General features: G+C 49.0%; 3 protein-coding genes across 9 annotated transcripts; 1 reads left to right on the forward strand and 2 right to left on the reverse strand.

Moving 5' to 3' along the window:
* The first annotated feature begins 1,607 nt into the window (after positions 1 to 1,607).
* On the forward strand, positions 1,608 to 9,103 carry Nox (NADPH oxidase). Of its 6 annotated transcripts, XM_017169249.2 has the most exons (14): positions 1,611 to 2,708; positions 3,828 to 3,922; positions 4,748 to 4,862; positions 4,929 to 5,147; positions 5,208 to 5,358; positions 5,419 to 5,629; positions 5,691 to 5,920; positions 6,000 to 7,227; positions 7,281 to 7,620; positions 7,693 to 7,872; positions 7,965 to 8,281; positions 8,338 to 8,434; positions 8,499 to 8,679; positions 9,014 to 9,103. In XM_017169249.2, exons 1-14 carry the CDS (start codon positions 2,064 to 2,066, stop codon positions 9,034 to 9,036), a joined length of 4,032 nt encoding a protein of 1,343 aa, XP_017024738.1. In that variant the 5' UTR covers positions 1,611 to 2,063; the 3' UTR covers positions 9,037 to 9,103. The 6 variants fall into 6 exon arrangements, with proteins under 6 accessions (XP_070139987.1, XP_070139986.1, XP_070139988.1 ...); XM_070283885.1 differs by having other exon boundaries at positions 1,610 to 2,708; positions 5,208 to 5,629; XM_017169250.3 differs by lacking the exon at positions 9,014 to 9,103 and having other exon boundaries at positions 1,612 to 2,708; positions 8,499 to 8,696.
* Positions 8,796 to 13,350, reverse strand: LOC108076410 (inhibitor of Bruton tyrosine kinase). Of its 2 annotated transcripts, XM_041776921.2 has the most exons (9): positions 12,970 to 13,350; positions 12,638 to 12,906; positions 11,998 to 12,571; positions 11,818 to 11,945; positions 11,618 to 11,761; positions 10,959 to 11,560; positions 10,088 to 10,896; positions 9,115 to 10,032; positions 8,796 to 9,056 (listed from the first exon to the last, which is right to left on the reverse strand). In XM_041776921.2, exons 1-8 carry the CDS (start codon positions 13,135 to 13,137, stop codon positions 9,157 to 9,159), a joined length of 3,570 nt encoding a protein of 1,189 aa, XP_041632855.1. In that variant the 5' UTR covers positions 13,138 to 13,350; the 3' UTR covers positions 8,796 to 9,056; positions 9,115 to 9,156. The 2 variants fall into 2 exon arrangements, with proteins under 2 accessions (XP_041632855.1, XP_017024740.1); XM_017169251.3 differs by lacking the exon at positions 8,796 to 9,056 and having other exon boundaries at positions 9,069 to 10,032.
* A 198-nt stretch (positions 13,351 to 13,548) lies between these two features.
* LOC108076233 (uncharacterized) lies at positions 13,549 to 14,756 on the reverse strand. Its single transcript, XM_017168977.3, has 3 exons — positions 14,598 to 14,756; positions 14,251 to 14,527; positions 13,549 to 14,190 (listed from the first exon to the last, which is right to left on the reverse strand). The coding sequence occupies exons 2-3, from the start codon at positions 14,479 to 14,481 to the stop codon at positions 13,759 to 13,761; spliced, it is 663 nt and encodes a 220-aa protein (XP_017024466.1). The 5' UTR covers positions 14,482 to 14,527; positions 14,598 to 14,756; the 3' UTR covers positions 13,549 to 13,758.
* Between the last annotated feature and the right edge of the window lie 10 nt (positions 14,757 to 14,766).

The raw sequence follows: 14,766 nt of genomic DNA on the forward strand, positions 1-14,766 counted from the left end.
CGATTCCGTGCGGGCCAGTGACCTGTAAACAAAAGCCAAAGGCCGCTGTCGAACATTAATCAGCAGATCACCCCGCTCTTTGCACAGAGAAAAAAAGAGGTGAGCATAATTAGTCATAACTTTTGGGTTGTTTTTCATATAAAAGAAAAGGATTTACTATTTACTCCTAATTGCATATCTAACATTTTATTAGAGTTCAGTTTTAAAGGTATCAAGTTTTTATTATCCTAAAACAGGGTTTATTTACATACACTGGATATAAAATTCTAAATAAAATTGATAACCAGATATTTTTCTTTAAAAAATTAATAATTTTTTTACTTTTTTGATTAGAAATAGATTAGAAAAGGCACAAAAGATACCCCTAAACAGAAGGTATCCGCAAATATACATATATTTAAGATATCAACCTAAAGCTTTGTAAGTTTTCTTTTTAACAAAGAGTAGAAGAAATAGTAAACCATTACAAAGTAATTTCTGAAAAATTCAACAGCTAGGCACTTTAGGAAGCCTATTTTCAAGCCAATTTCTTTTTGTGTATCATAAAAATAGCGGCATTTAGGAAAACAAGACACGAGTCACACTGCTCTGTTGATCTACAAAGTATCCGTCAGATTGCCCTTTGGCGGAGCGACTTCACAGCTTCAGCACCAACTTCAACTTCAACTTCAATTTCGATTTCAAGGCGCTGCAATCGCTTGACTTGGGGCCTGGGAGGATGGGAGGTGGCGGTGGTTCAACGACTCGATAACAATACATTGTTGAAAGTAACTAAAGTATCCGCAGATCCAGCAGAGTGTTGGGCTCGACCTTGAGCGGGATTGACCGCTTAGAGCTCTTGAACACTCATTGAATTGGCTACGCCGCTCCAATCACGCACTCACTCTACTCACTCACTTCCTGGCCAATCCGCCGGGGCTTGACCCATTACGCGATGATGAGTTGCTGCCAAAACTCGAAGCAGCAATTCCGATTGCAGTCCGAAACAAAAGCGGATCGGCTGGTATGTGCCGTGCACTGCGACTCCGGGAATTCGGAAATAGACACGTTCCACGGCAGCGGCACATAAACACAAGTTTGATTGGTTACGAAACACGGGCGTTGAAATTAAAAAATGAAGACGTCGCCACCGCGCCACCTGAATTATTTGCAGCCCTTATCGAATAAGTACACAGAAGCTCGAATGAGTCGCGAAAACCAAATTAGAATATCACGGAGCAGCGGCAGCAGCCATTTTATGAGTCGGATGCAGATACAGATACAAAGATACGCGACGCACTCGCACAAACACACAGGTATCTGTGTATCTGCTGGAACGTCGTCCAGTTGCACGTCCATTCTAAAACTCGCTCGCTTGGCAGAAGCCTGAAATAAATATATATTGAACCGATATATTGGGCAAACGCGTTTTTTTTTTTTTTTGTAAAGCGTCGAGCGCCATTTCGGTCTCGGTCTCGGTCTCCCGCTCACCCATACGCATGCACGCCACCTGCGCAGCTATAGCACTCCGATCCGATACGATCCGAGGCCCTCACCTCACCTGGCTCGTGCGTCCGCCTGGCTTTCGCTTTCAGTTGCTGCTCGCCGCTGCCGCCGATTGGTGTTGCTTCTTGCTTGGATCGCGTCGTGTTGCTCCCGTTACGCTGTCGTGTTGCTCTCGTAACGCCGTCGTTAAGCCTTAGCCCCCGACGCGAGGATAATTTAGCTCCTTGCAGAGCAGTTAAAGGAGATTTGAAGATTTTAAGTGAAGATTTATTATTACTTCTGGCAGAAATTGCCAAGTGTTGCTGCTGTGTGTTGCTCCTGTAATATCTGTAACTCAAGGATAACTCCTTGGGAAAATGTGGTGAACTTTAAAGTCGCTATTAAATATAGCTTCTTAAGTAAAGCTTTGCAAAGTGTTGCTCCAGTACATCCTTAGCCTTAGGTTCCTGCCGTCGCTATTTTGCTCTCGTAACCCCGTCGTGTATACGTCAAGGATAATCCGCTCTTCTCAAACCTCGGGCATGAGTCCCAGCCAAGTGTAGAGTGCCTCTTGTGATTCCTCCAACCCCTTAACGAACATGGACACCGAACAGGATTCGAGTAACCACCGCGGTTCGGTGTCCTCTAGCCGTTCCCTCGAGATACCCGCCACACCGTCGCGTTCCCCCAAAAAAGTGTCCTTCTCGGATGAGCTGCCGCAATCCCAGACACCAGCCCAGCAGCCCATCCAGCCGCCAGCGACCACTGGTGTGAGTCACGTGCTCCAGCAGGCTGCACAGTATCTGGAGCGATTGCATGGAGCACGCGATTCTCCCCCCGTGGAGGAGGAGGTAGTGCAACCAAATAGTGATAGCGAGGAGAGCGAAGCGGCCGTTCTCGACTTGAATGATGTAGTAGATGCTGCCAGTGCAGATGAACCGGCGGCATCTATGGCCAAATCGCCCAGCATTCTAGTTGCCAGCGTTGGCAAGCAGGAAGCGATTGCCAGAGCGACTGCATCTACGAATGGAAATGGCAGTGGAAATGGAAATCCGAATCAGCGGCAATCAAATTTGTACATGGAACGATACAACCTCAATTTAGATAAGAACTGCAGCTCCATGGAGCTGGAGGCGCGCCGGGAGAAGCAGCGCTGGCTGCTCATATCCGAGTGCAGTGCTCTGTTCGACGAGGGCGAGGGCAAGCATACCAGGGAAGCCTTCCGCAAGCTCTTCCTGGATGAGGTGAGTGTTAAGTGGGGAGTTCCTAAGGGAAGAATATGAATAATATTTAAATCTTTTTGAAATTGTTAAAGATGGAAAACAATAAAGTTAAATTTGTAATATTATTAAAAGTAAAGTGAGTTCCTCCAAAAGTGAAAGAATATCCCAAATTTAAAAATAAAATCAAAGCCTGTAACAGAAGGTGTAAATGTACCCCGTGAAATCCCCTATCTAGATCCCATAAAGTATCAATAAAAAATCATGTATTAATAAGAAAACGAAGGCACTTGGGGAACACGATACCCACTCAACTCCGATCCCTCGATACAGATTTAAAAGCGATATATTGAGTTCTGTGAGTTATTAATTACATCAGTGCCAATGCAAAATGAGAATGCGAATGGGGAATGGTAATGGATATGGGTCTCCAACTCCGATCAATCCAGACTACTAAGGTGACCTTGTGCCACTTATTCTGTGGTCCTTTACCCGGTCAGCGAGCTGGCCGACCGATCGATCGTAAAACCCGTTTTTTGATGGGCTCAGCTTGTATTTACTTTGTTGCGGCTTTGGTTTCGGCCGCAAGTATTTTGTTTTTATGGGCTCCCCGAAAGCTGCCTAACCAGTCAGGGCTCATCCGTTAAATATGCACATTTTTCATCATCGGGAGATCTCCATCGCCATCGGCATCGGCATCGGCTGGCCAACTGTGACCAAATGCAAAAGATGCTGCCTGCCGCCGATGCGCTTTGAGTTTGCAGACAATGTGATGGGCTCCCATGATCGTGAGATCGAATGTCATTAAAATATTAATAAGCGGGTAATTTATGCCAGGCATTTGTCTCAATCACTGCCGCATAGTTAAGATTTGAATTGGATTCGATGGGGGATCGTGGGACCAGAACACCTCTGCCCCTTAATTATGCTCATTACGTGGTGATCTCCGCGAACCGCGAGCAGTGTAAACACTCTTTCGTGTATATAAATCTCCAGAGTGTGGGGTATAAACAAATGCTTCTCCAAACAATGCAAACACAGATGAGAGATAAATTAATTAACACTTTCACAGAAACGGAGACGCATAAATTCAGATCTTTACAACTTGTTTTTTTTTTTTTTTACCAACTTGCTTACTTACAGGAATTCCAGCAGAAGCTCTTCCAGCTGTTCGATCTCGAGCGGAATGGCTATCTCCTGCAAGATCGCTGGATCGAGCACCTCAAGGGTCGTCTGACGTAAGTTTGGGTTTCACTACCATCAGCTCCTCTAGCTATATAAGCTCCTCTAGCCCTGTAAGCTCCTCCTCCTCCTCTGAGATCGCTGCTGCGACGGTGCCAAAACAATTAGCTCGCCTTGGAAAAAATAGCTATCCGATCCAGTCCGCTCCACTTGGATCCACACACGCACCTAGTTAAGAGCTGGAGAGCTGGCTGGCGTGCTCCAGGCATTCCAGCTGCGCCGACCAGAAGCCGCCGCGAATGCCTCTCGCCACCGATCCCAGATGCCAGCCTCGTTCCCAGACGCTGTCCGTTTGCCCATGGCGATGCTATCTGCGCCGTGTGTTAACATATACAACAGCTAACATAGTCCGCGTGCCTCGACAGCGGCTCTATGTTAGAGTTGGGTCTGGGACCGGGGACTTGGACTGGGATGGCGACTGCAGCCACAAACTGTCATTGCCTGCCTGTCGTAATGAAGTCATTCAAATACAAATATAGTGCGAGCAGCAGCAGCAGCAGCGACATCGGAGGCATCACAGGGTGCAGACGCAGATGCGGGGGAGAGCACGACCTGGTGTTGGGTGCACAGAAAAGAAAATGGTTGGTTAAATGAAGATGGAAATAAGTTACTTAACGGGAGTCAGTAAAAGATAATGAAGAAGTCTAAATAATAGCAATTTGATTCCTTCATAAAGTTGAGACTTCATTAAATTTGAATTTAACGAATTAAGGATAAAAAACCATCTCATTTCTTTCTGTACCTTAATAATTGAGGAAGTGGAAGAGTGCCTACACTTATTGGAGTACTTCAGTTTGAGTAAATCGTATGCATTCTTTTAGAGACGACCGCCAGATGGATTTTGCCGAACAGATCGAGTCGGTGGCCTATGTAATTTGCGGTGAAAATAGTCGCGTTAGCTTCAAAAACTTCCGCGACATCTGGCACACAAGAGGAGTGAGTGAATAACAATCCTTGTCAGATATTAGACTAACTCGAATCCTATCTAATCCCATGTATTAGATCTTGGATAAACTCTACCGGCTGATAGAGGTGGATGGCAGCAATCTAGTGTCCACCAACCAGGTGATGGAGTTCATCTCCCATTTGACCAACTCCCGTCCAAGGACGGGCTTTGACAAGAGTTCGCTGGCCAGGTTGGAGCAGCTCTTTCGCACCACAGTGGGTAACGAGCAGGAGATACGAAGGGAGGAGTTTCAGAAGATTGTGACCTCCAAGAATGTGAGTAACAATTTAAATATTTTTTTTTAAATCCTATATAATTCTCATAACTCTCTTTAGCCCTTCTTCACGGAGCGTGTCTTCCAAATCTTTGATAAGGACAACTCGGGCTCGATATCTCTGCAGGAGTTCATCGATGCCATACACCAATTCTCGGGACAGTCGGCGGATGACAAGATCCGGTTTCTGTTCAAGGTCTACGACATAGACGGTGAGTTTACATATGCGACTTTTGGGATCTATCAGTGTTTACCTTTTCTTAACTCACCAGGCGATGGTCTCATCCAGCACAAGGAGCTACACGACGTCATCAGGCATTGCATCAAGGAGAACGGCATGGAGTTCTCCGAGGACCAGATCGAGGACCTCACCAGCGCCATGTTCGAAGACGCTGATCCCCACAACAGCGGGGAGATCACCTACGAGGCGCTGAAGAACCAACTCAACAAGCATGGAGGCCTCTTGGAAAACCTTAGCATAACGTAGGATCTGGGGAAGAATTGAAATTTAAATTATTTTTAATAATTTAATTATGATTTGTAGGATCGACCGCTGGCTGGTGCCCATTGCCGAGGACCGGCAGGCAGGTGGAGCAGCCAGGAGCGGATTCTGGAGCTCACTGCCCCACCAATTGTCGCTGGCTTACATGAAGAACAACCAGGTCTTTGTCACATACTTGTTCTTCTACATAGCCGTCAATCTGTGCCTCTTCATTTCCCGCGCCATTCAGTACCGTGCCAGCAATGGGTTCGTCATCATAGCCAGAGCTTGTGGTGAGTCCTGCTTCACGCCGGAAGCCTCATAAAAACAGGAACTGAAAACCTAAACTAGGATCTTAATTCTCTGTTTCAGGACAATGCCTTAACTTCAACTGCGCCTGGGTCCTGGTGCTAATGCTGCGACACTCACTGACCTATCTGAGGGGTCGTGGTCTATCCTCATACCTCCCGTTGGACCATCATGTCTATCTGCACAAGCTAACGGGCATCACGATATCCGTGCTGAGCTTAGTCCACACAATAATGCATCTGTTCAACTTTTCGATCATCGTGATCAACGATCCGAACATCAATGCGGGACACTACACCATCGGAGAGTGGTTGCTCACGGATCGGCCGGGACTCTTTGGCCTCATTCCGGGCTGTGCGAATCCCACGGGAGTGGCTCTGCTCGCCATCCTGATGGTGATGTTCGTTTGCTCCCAGCCCTTTGTCCGGCGGAAGGGCAGCTTTGAGGTCTTCTACTGGACCCATCTGCTATACGTGCCCTTCTGGGTGCTGTGCCTCTTCCACGGACCGAACTTCTGGAAGTGGTTCATGCTGCCGGGATTGGTGTACATTGTGGAGCGGGCGCTGCGCTTTATTTGGATGAAGGGTGAGCACGGAAAGACCTACATCAGTTCTGGCCTGCTACTACCCTCTAAGGTTGTACACTTGGTCATCAAGCGGCCGCTGCACTTTAACTTCCGGCCCGGGGACTATGTCTTTGTGAACATCCCAGCCATTGCCAACTACGAATGGCATCCGTTTACTATTAGCTCCGCGCCGGAGCAGGAGGACTACATGTGGCTGCACATACGCACCGTGGGCGAGTGGACAAATCGCCTGTATCGTTACTTTGAGAGGGAGCAGCAGAAACTGCAGCAGGGCGGCTGCTCCCAAGAGGTGAACCAGCACATGCACGCCATTCCCACGCCCAGTTTCATGCTCCTGAACGAGGCCCGTAATCCGGCTATGGCTAGCGAAAGATCCTCTACTCCGCAAACGGATTTCCTGGCCAAGAATCTGGCTGTACAGGCGGTGCCGCCAGTGCGACCTCCTCGCCAGAACCGCAAGCCCGTGGCAGGAACTGCTCCTGATCCGCCAGCCACAGGGGTGAACCGCATTCGGAGCATCAAGAAGAGTCTGCAGCGTACTTTCTCCAGGAAGGAGACGGCTGAGCCCAAAAAGGGCACGCCCAACGGGGCTTTCCTAGCCGACAGCGAGCGCGAGGACTCCAGCCTAAAGCAAAGACCCCTGGAGAAGAGCATCTCCCTGCCGGACATCAGTGTGAAGAGCAAGAAGCGCAGTCGTCTCAAGGCGTAAGTATTTATTCAGGTAAAGCTTTCGCCAGATACTCACAATTAATCCATAGACTTCGTGCTCTGGGCCGTTCCGAATCCGAGTCCGCCTTCGATGAAAAGCGGGTACGACGGGCCCGGAACAACAGCGTGGGATTGGCCTACCTCAGCCCGCAAAACAAGTCGCTGGCGCAGAGTTTCCGCTACATGCGCACAAAGCCCACCATAATCGCCTTCAAGACGCCCAGCATGGAGGAGCGGGAGAACCAGCTGGCAACGGGAGAGGTCATCGGTGGAAGCCCAGCCAGCAGGGCAGAGCAGGGTATTCCTGTGGGTGCCAGGATGGACTCAGGTGATAAGTTGCAAATGGCCAGGCTCAGTCTGGCCGCCGAGGTGGCCTCCAAGCCACTGGAGGTAAGTGATTGGTAGCTGAGACCCTCTTGAAAACTAACCCATCTGAAACCACTAATGCATATTCAACAAAAGGATCAAGTACAGACGGCAGGATCGGGCAGCAGAAAGTCCATTCTGCGGCGTCCCACTTTCCTGCGCACCCTATCCACCTCCATAAATAACAGATCAGGCGGAGGCGGCGGTGGAGGATCGACTGGTAGCTCCACAAATAACAGCGGTGGCAAGGTCACACTCGATGCGGGCGTCATGGAGGTGCGGGTTTACACCAAACATACATACACTTGGCCACCTAGGGCTAACCCACTAACCCTTTGCTAATGTTCATTGCGTTAACCTCCTCGCAGATCTTCATCGATGGTCCGTATGGGGCACCCTCAAGTCACATCTTTGGGGCCCAGCACGCGGTGCTCATTGGCACGGGCATCGGAGTCACACCGTTCGCATCCATCCTTCAGTCCATCATGCATCGGTACTGGAAGGCGCGCCACAGCTGTCCGCGGTGCCAGTTCGAGTGGGCCAGCGAGATACCCAAGTCTGTGATGAACCTGCGCAAGGTGGACTTTTTCTGGATCAATCGGGACCAGCGCTCCTTTGAGTGGTTTGTCAACCTGCTGTCGCAGCTGGAGATCGAGCAGGCGGAGCTTGGAGGAGCCATGGAGCGGTGAGTACGCCGAGGAAGTATATCTTAAGCTTATTTGACTTGTGGACTATTTATAGCTTCCTGGACATGCACATGTATATCACGAGTGCCTTGCAGAGAACAGATATGAAGGCAGTGGGCCTGCAACTAGCTTTGGATCTGCTGCACGAGAAGGTAACCTCCGGGAAATCTACATGGACTGGCATTCTAAAAAGCTCTTGTTCTCTATCCCTTCCAGGGAAAGCGGGATCTAATTACGGGCTTGAAGACCCGCACCAACGCCGGCCGCCCCAACTGGGACAAGGTCTTCAAACAACTGCAGGCCCAGCAGAAGGGCAAGGTCACCGTCTTCTACTGCGGCCCACCTCAGTTGGCCAAAACGCTGAGATACAAGTGCGACCAGTACGGATTCGCCTTTCGTAAGGAGTGCTTCTGAACAAGCCACATTTCTCGTTCCAAGTCCACCTCTTCTTCCCTCATCTCTGTATCCCTCCTTCATTGTGTTCTCATTTGCATAAGCAACGGGTTTATTTTCGGGTTTCGGTTCGGTTTAGCTTAGCTTAGATGGCTATTTATTCGTCACTTGTCTCTTGTTGCCTCCTCATTGTCGAGCGTGTCCCCGTCCCCAACATGTAAATATCTATATCTATATGTATTATCTATGCAATAAAGTTTGTTACCCAATATGTGTGCCGTCCCAGCTCCCGATTGCATCAGGATCAGCAGGAGAGTACATTGTCAGCATCTTTGCAGGCGGCTCCGAGTTCTACATTTGATGTCCACCTCCCCCCGTTCGCTTGAAAAACCATTTTACAATTCGGAAAGTCTAATAAATAAAACAAGAACAAACATACATAGCTGAGCTACCTTGAGAGGTAGAGCGTTTACACGGCGATTCACTGCTTCAGCCAGGTGCTAAAGTTGATGTCACTGGGCCTGGAGACGCGAGCAATGGTAATGGTCTCGTCGTCAATGTTGTCCACGTTATAGAACTCCCTGAGCTCGGCTATGGCCGTCTCCTCAATCTGCGTATGAACTAGAGATTTGTTGCGCATCCGTTCGTATGATTCCCTTTGCTTTCGCTCCTCGGCCAGGATGCGCGAGAAACTCTGGCCCTTCTCTGTGGGCGTTGTGGCAGCAGCAGCTTGCTGACCCCTCATCATGTTGGCAAACGAGGTGGGATCCGTGCTGCTGCCAGTGGTCGGGGAAACGAAGGCATCGTTAAGCGAACTCGACGGCGTGGCAGTGACACCCCAGGCATTCGGAATGGCCACTGGAGTGGAGGACTGCTCAACTAGTGGTGGATTATTGGAACGCCAACTCTTTGATTCGGAGGAGAGACGCTTTCGCTGCTTCTGGGACAACTTCTGCGACTGGGGAGTGAAGTAACTTAAATCGAGATTGTAGCTCTTGCTAAGGGGTGTGCCGGGTTCCGTGCCAGGAGACAAGGGAGGTGGTGTTTGCTCCTTCACGGGCGTCCTCTCCATGGCCACTAGTGCAGGCGCCGGTGGCTCCTCCTGCTTGAGAGTGTTGTTAACTTTCAAAGCCGTCTCGGCCTGCTTGCGTTTCTGTTCTTTTTTGTCCACCACCCGTGACCAGTTTTTAGCCTCATTGTAAGCAGTTTCCTTGGGAGATGCAGGCACCTCTGCAGCCTCACTGATACTTATGGATCTCATCATGCTGGATATGGCCTGCTGTTCGTAATGATGGCGGGCATCCTGCTTGCGCAAGTCCTTCTGCTTATGCTTAGCAGCCTGCCTGAGTTTTGACTCCTGAAAAAAAAAAACATTAGAAAAACGAAAAGCCAAGCTCCGGTCAGCCACAAACCGCATCCATTCGATACTCCAGATCCACCTCGCAATCGTCCACGAAGCTGAGCAGCAGCTCATCTTCTATGGCCTCCGAGAAGGGCGTGATCTGCCGGTAGTCGAAGACCCTGCTGAACATCTTTCGGTAGTGCTCGTTCAGGCACTTCAAAGTCTCACCATCGCACTGCTCTATGCTGCGGTAGCAGAGCACCCTGGCCAGGTTCTGGCAGATGAAATCCATGCATCCCCTTTGCAGCAGCTTGCAGTTGTACATGGCTGCAAACTCCAGCATCTCGCCGCACTTGCGTATGCTAATCTTGTCCAGAATTAACAGCTCGCACACATTCTGCAGCGACTCGATAAAGTACTGATCGCAGATGGTGGTCATGTTGTAGAGGAACGTCTCCAGGTAGCCCTGCTTGCAAAAGGTCTCGGTTTCCAGGCTGTAGAGATAGTCCAGCACAGGCTCCATATACTCCGAGGGCACTCCCTCCATGGTCACCGAGGAGCGCTCCGCCCACATGTGCATGAACATCATCTCAAAGTACTCCAGCCGGGCCACCAGCATGCACTTGTGGGCTTCCAGTACCTTGCCGTCCTCGCACACAATCCGCACATCGTAGAGCTCTGGGAAGTCGGAGCGATGCAAGCGACTGAAACGCTGCCGGGCATTGGGCAGTGGGAATTGATGATCAAGCACATAGCTCTGCACATACTTGGCCAATTCCACCATTTGGAACTTTTCCAAATGTGGCAGGAACATCTCGCAGGCGCGTCTTCGGTCCTGGGGATTCGCCGGGCCCAAACTCTGCTGAATGCAGTCGATATCTAGACGGGGAAGATGTGAATACTAAATAGATTCTTTAGAGGACTTGTAAGCCTCAACTCACCATCCTCGGTGGGCCAGTAGCTAGAGTAGATATGCTTGAGGACCAGTTCAAACATCTTTCCCGTTAAATGCTCCAGGTTGAGGTAGATATCCTTGTCCAGATAGCAGCGTATTAGCTCCCTGAGCCCCGGAGCCCTGCTGTAAATGATGAACTTGTGGGCGGGAAACTTATCGCCGTCCACATGGAACACCACATCGTGGACGGCATCGCAGTCGCTGGTGTCGTGCAGCAGCTTTTTGAAGCTGTGCTCCCTGCGTGGCAGTTGGGGCTTTCGGAAGTACTTGCTGTGCGACTCCTGGAGTACAGCAAACGAGGAAAAGCCCTCGTCGCAGTATATATCCTTGGCTCGGTCTATGTTGGGCACACGCTGCAGTTCGATGCGGATAACATGCTCCCGGGAGATTTCCGTCTTATTCTGATCATTGTTTTGCCAGATGTCCAGGTTGGGCCTGGACCGCTCCTCCTGCAGCGCGGAGGCGGGCAGAGCGATCTGATTGCACTTGCCGCGATAAACACAGCCATTGTCGGAGAGAACCAACACCTGATTGCATTTGTAGAGGATTTTCTTAATCTCTGGGAGCCGGATGGGCGAGAAATCGCACCTGCAAAGGAAAGTAACGTAAAGACCCTAAGGATTTCAAGTTATTTCAGGGACTTGCCTATAAAATTGCTGTGTATTCTCGTACCAGAGATACACCACATTGGTTTCAGTGAGCATCAGGAGCTTCAGAGCTGCCGCCGAGCCCTTGGCGGAGTTTTTCAAATGGCCGCCCATCACCGATATGCTCTTGAGATCCTCGTAGCTGAAGTTGGAAATATATTTCCATTAAGTTTCTTGGAAACCGCTAGGGAAGCTTACTTGGGCGTCTTAATGTATCTAGTCTTATCGGCGTAGAAGAGCGTTATCATCTTCTCTTCGCTGTAAATTACCGTGGCTGCATTGTTAGCCTCTACAAAGCGAATGGTGGTCCTAGCTGGCAGCTTGATCTGCGCGAGAAAAAAGATTAGTTTTATCTACATAGAAGCGAGTACAACTCACCATTGTGGGAACCATAATGCTCGGCGTGTTAGCACTGATGCCAAACTGACCCTGATTGGCCCCCCAGACGTAGACACACCTGCTGCCGTAGGCTATGGAGTGCTGATCGCAGGCAATCACGCGCATGAGGTCGCTGGCACCCTTGTCACGCAAGGCGACCACTTCTTTGAACTGGGCGAGGTGCTCCGGTGCGTCACGCACGCCCAGCTGATGGTCGCTGTTGAGGCCGCAGGCGAAAACCAGCGAGCGGTGCGTGAGCACCAACGAGTGTTGGCGGGAGACACTGATGCAGCGTATGGAGTCATCGCCCAGCTTGGAGGAGACCTTCACGCGCTTGGGTGCTGGCAGGCTGTTCTCCACTCCGATGCCCAGGCGACCACCCTTGCCGTGCCCCACGGCGTACAGGTGCCCCTTCTTGTCGCAAAACAGACTGTGATAGGGGCCCAGGGCAACCTGTTCCAAGTAAATGCTGGACTTGCGGAAGAAATCCACGACTTGCGGCGCATTGGTGTTCTGCTCGCTGCCTACGCCGAGATTGTAGTTCTTGTTGGAGCCCCAGACCAAGACGTCGTTTCTGGGGAGAGATTAGATAGCTGGTTAGATTGAAACCCTATCAATCAATACATCTCCCCGAACTCACTGCGAATCTGTGGCCAAACCATCGTCGTCGTCGCACTTCCGGCAAATGGCCTGCAGGGGACACCTTGTGTCCTCGTCCAAAAGTTCCATGCTGGCGCCATACCGCAGCAGCAGCACGGCACAGTCCAGGGAGCCGTAGTACAGGGCTCGGTGAAGTGGACTACTGCCAGACTCGTAGTCCTGGCCGTTGATGTAGGCACCGTGGTTAAGCAGCCACTCCAGGATCTCGTACCGCCCCGTCGAGGCGGACATGTGTACCGCCGAGCGGCCCTGCGGCAAGGAGGAAGAGGAGGATTGGCGTTGGACAGCTGTCGCCCTATTTCACCACCTTACCAGGTCATCGAGAATATTGGCGAAATTGCCGCAAGTCTTGAAAATGAAAGCCGCCAGCTTCTGGTTGTCGATTGAACGCTTCGTTAGCGCCGCTGTGATGCTGTTGCCATGCTGGCGGTGTCTGCACTTTGTGGTGCAGTCATATTCCTGGCTCCTAGCTGCTGACATCCGGATAATTATAAATAATCGCCGTCGAATTGAACCTTTTTACGTGGATTGTTGTTTTGCTTGCGGGGCAAGTGTGACCAGGTGGGTTATACTTTTCCGGTTAGACACTGAAATTTTGTTTCCTCCTTCGGTACGAATTTTGTATACCCTTTTAGTCCACATTGGAACATTAAGAATCAATCCATTTTGATGAAAAGAAAATAAAAACCTAATAGAATAGTGAGAAAAGTCAGAAGACTACTTGCTAAGTTTCATTCATTCACTCCTTTGCAATCTCCTGACCTAAATTATAACACCCTGCAAGGGTATAATAAAGATTTCTCACCTTTAAAATGGATACACAATTTAAAAATGTATGAAATAATAAATATAGGCATATAAAATTAACATTTTTTTTAATAGTTATTGGCATATTCCGTAATATACAACCGTTTTCAAGGTATATATACTTTTTAAGGGTCAGTTTCCCAATATGGAAATACATGTTATAGAATCGAAATAAAAACTATACTAGATAGTAAGCCTTTTCGATAATTTAAGGTGACGAATAACCTTAACCGAATGTTCCTTTAGCCTAAAACTAATGATGGTTCAATGTTTGCTTAAATAAACTCATAATTTTCAGCTTTTCCTTAGCGCTGGAAGGCGCAAGGATCGCTTTTTGATTATGACGTTTTCCTTAGTTTCTTGTTTCTCCTTAATGACTAAACCGCCGGCGATTGAGATGGATTCATCCTTCCGAATTATGGAGTAAACACAGACTTCGTCCGATGCAGCTCTGGATGGCGTGTCGAAGTTGCGAACTCGCGGCACCGATTTGGGCTTAGGCTTACAAATGCCCGACAATTTAATATCTTCGAATTTCTGCTTGATGGGACTGGTAAAGTTGCGAACCCAAACTTTTTTCTGTGGCTGCAGGATCTTGTCTGGCCGGTTCTTTGGCGCGGGCGGGGGCAGAGCCGCAGGCGCTGGATCCGAAGCAGGCAGAGGGACTTGATCGGGTGACGGGGAGGCCTGCCTTCCTACACGAGGATCATAGGGAGGAATTTTACCCTATAATAGAAAATCGAAGTCTTTATACTGATACTGATTAATCGTTGAGACTTTATCTACCATGCAAATATGAAGTTTTTGGGCTTTTGATCCGTCATGAATGAGCAAACCGCATTGACATTCCTCGTAGCCGAAAATCCTGTAGACAGGACCCGGTCGCCTGATGCTGAAGCACTTTTTGGCATGGCTGAAGGGCTTTTTCAGCGAGGACATATCTATTCCACAGGCGGGACACTCGGATTGCTTGACAATGTCTTCAGGTGTGTAGCGAATGATCTCCCGGGGTTCCATTTCGATTTTACTTTACTTAGTTTCCAATTGAAAATAGTAGAAACGGCTAAAAGGAAGAAAATAAATATGTAAACAAATGTTCTCAAGTCGCTGGTCACCATATTATAGCAGCTTACCACTAGGAGAAGTGCTTTTCGGATAGCAGGATAATTTCTTATAGCTGATATAGCACGGGAACTGAATATTTATTTGATTAATGCTATATATTCATTGTAAATCGTTAATAATAATAAAATATCAACCGAATTATAGTCTAGAGAGACCAGATTCGATTGCTTTGGAAAT

The sequence above is a fragment of the Drosophila kikkawai genome, chromosome 2R (genome assembly GCF_030179895.1).
Source record: "Drosophila kikkawai strain 14028-0561.14 chromosome 2R, DkikHiC1v2, whole genome shotgun sequence".
NCBI lineage: Eukaryota > Metazoa > Arthropoda > Insecta > Diptera > Drosophilidae > Drosophila > Drosophila kikkawai.

Coding starts and splice junctions, on each gene's coding strand:
- LOC108076233 (XM_017168977.3), bottom strand. CDS start 14,481: ATGGAACCCCGGGAGATCATTCGCTACACACCTGAAGACATTGTCAAG. Junction 14,191..14,250: donor AAAAACTTCATATTTGCATG/GTAGATAAAGTC, acceptor TTTCTATTATAG/GGTAAAATTCCTCCCTATGA.
- LOC108076410 (XM_041776921.2), bottom strand. CDS start 13,137: ATGTCAGCAGCTAGGAGCCAGGAATATGACTGCACCACAAAGTGCAGA. Junction 12,907..12,969: donor CCAATATTCTCGATGACCTG/GTAAGGTGGTGA, acceptor TCCTTGCCGCAG/GGCCGCTCGGCGGTACACAT. Junction 11,762..11,817: donor AGATACATTAAGACGCCCAA/GTAAGCTTCCCT, acceptor TTCCAACTTCAG/CTACGAGGATCTCAAGAGCA.
- Nox (XM_070283885.1), top strand. CDS start 2,064: ATGGACACCGAACAGGATTCGAGTAACCACCGCGGTTCGGTGTCCTCT. Junction 4,863..4,928: donor ACATCTGGCACACAAGAGGA/GTGAGTGAATAA, acceptor CCCATGTATTAG/ATCTTGGATAAACTCTACCG. Junction 5,921..5,999: donor CATCATAGCCAGAGCTTGTG/GTGAGTCCTGCT, acceptor TCTCTGTTTCAG/GACAATGCCTTAACTTCAAC.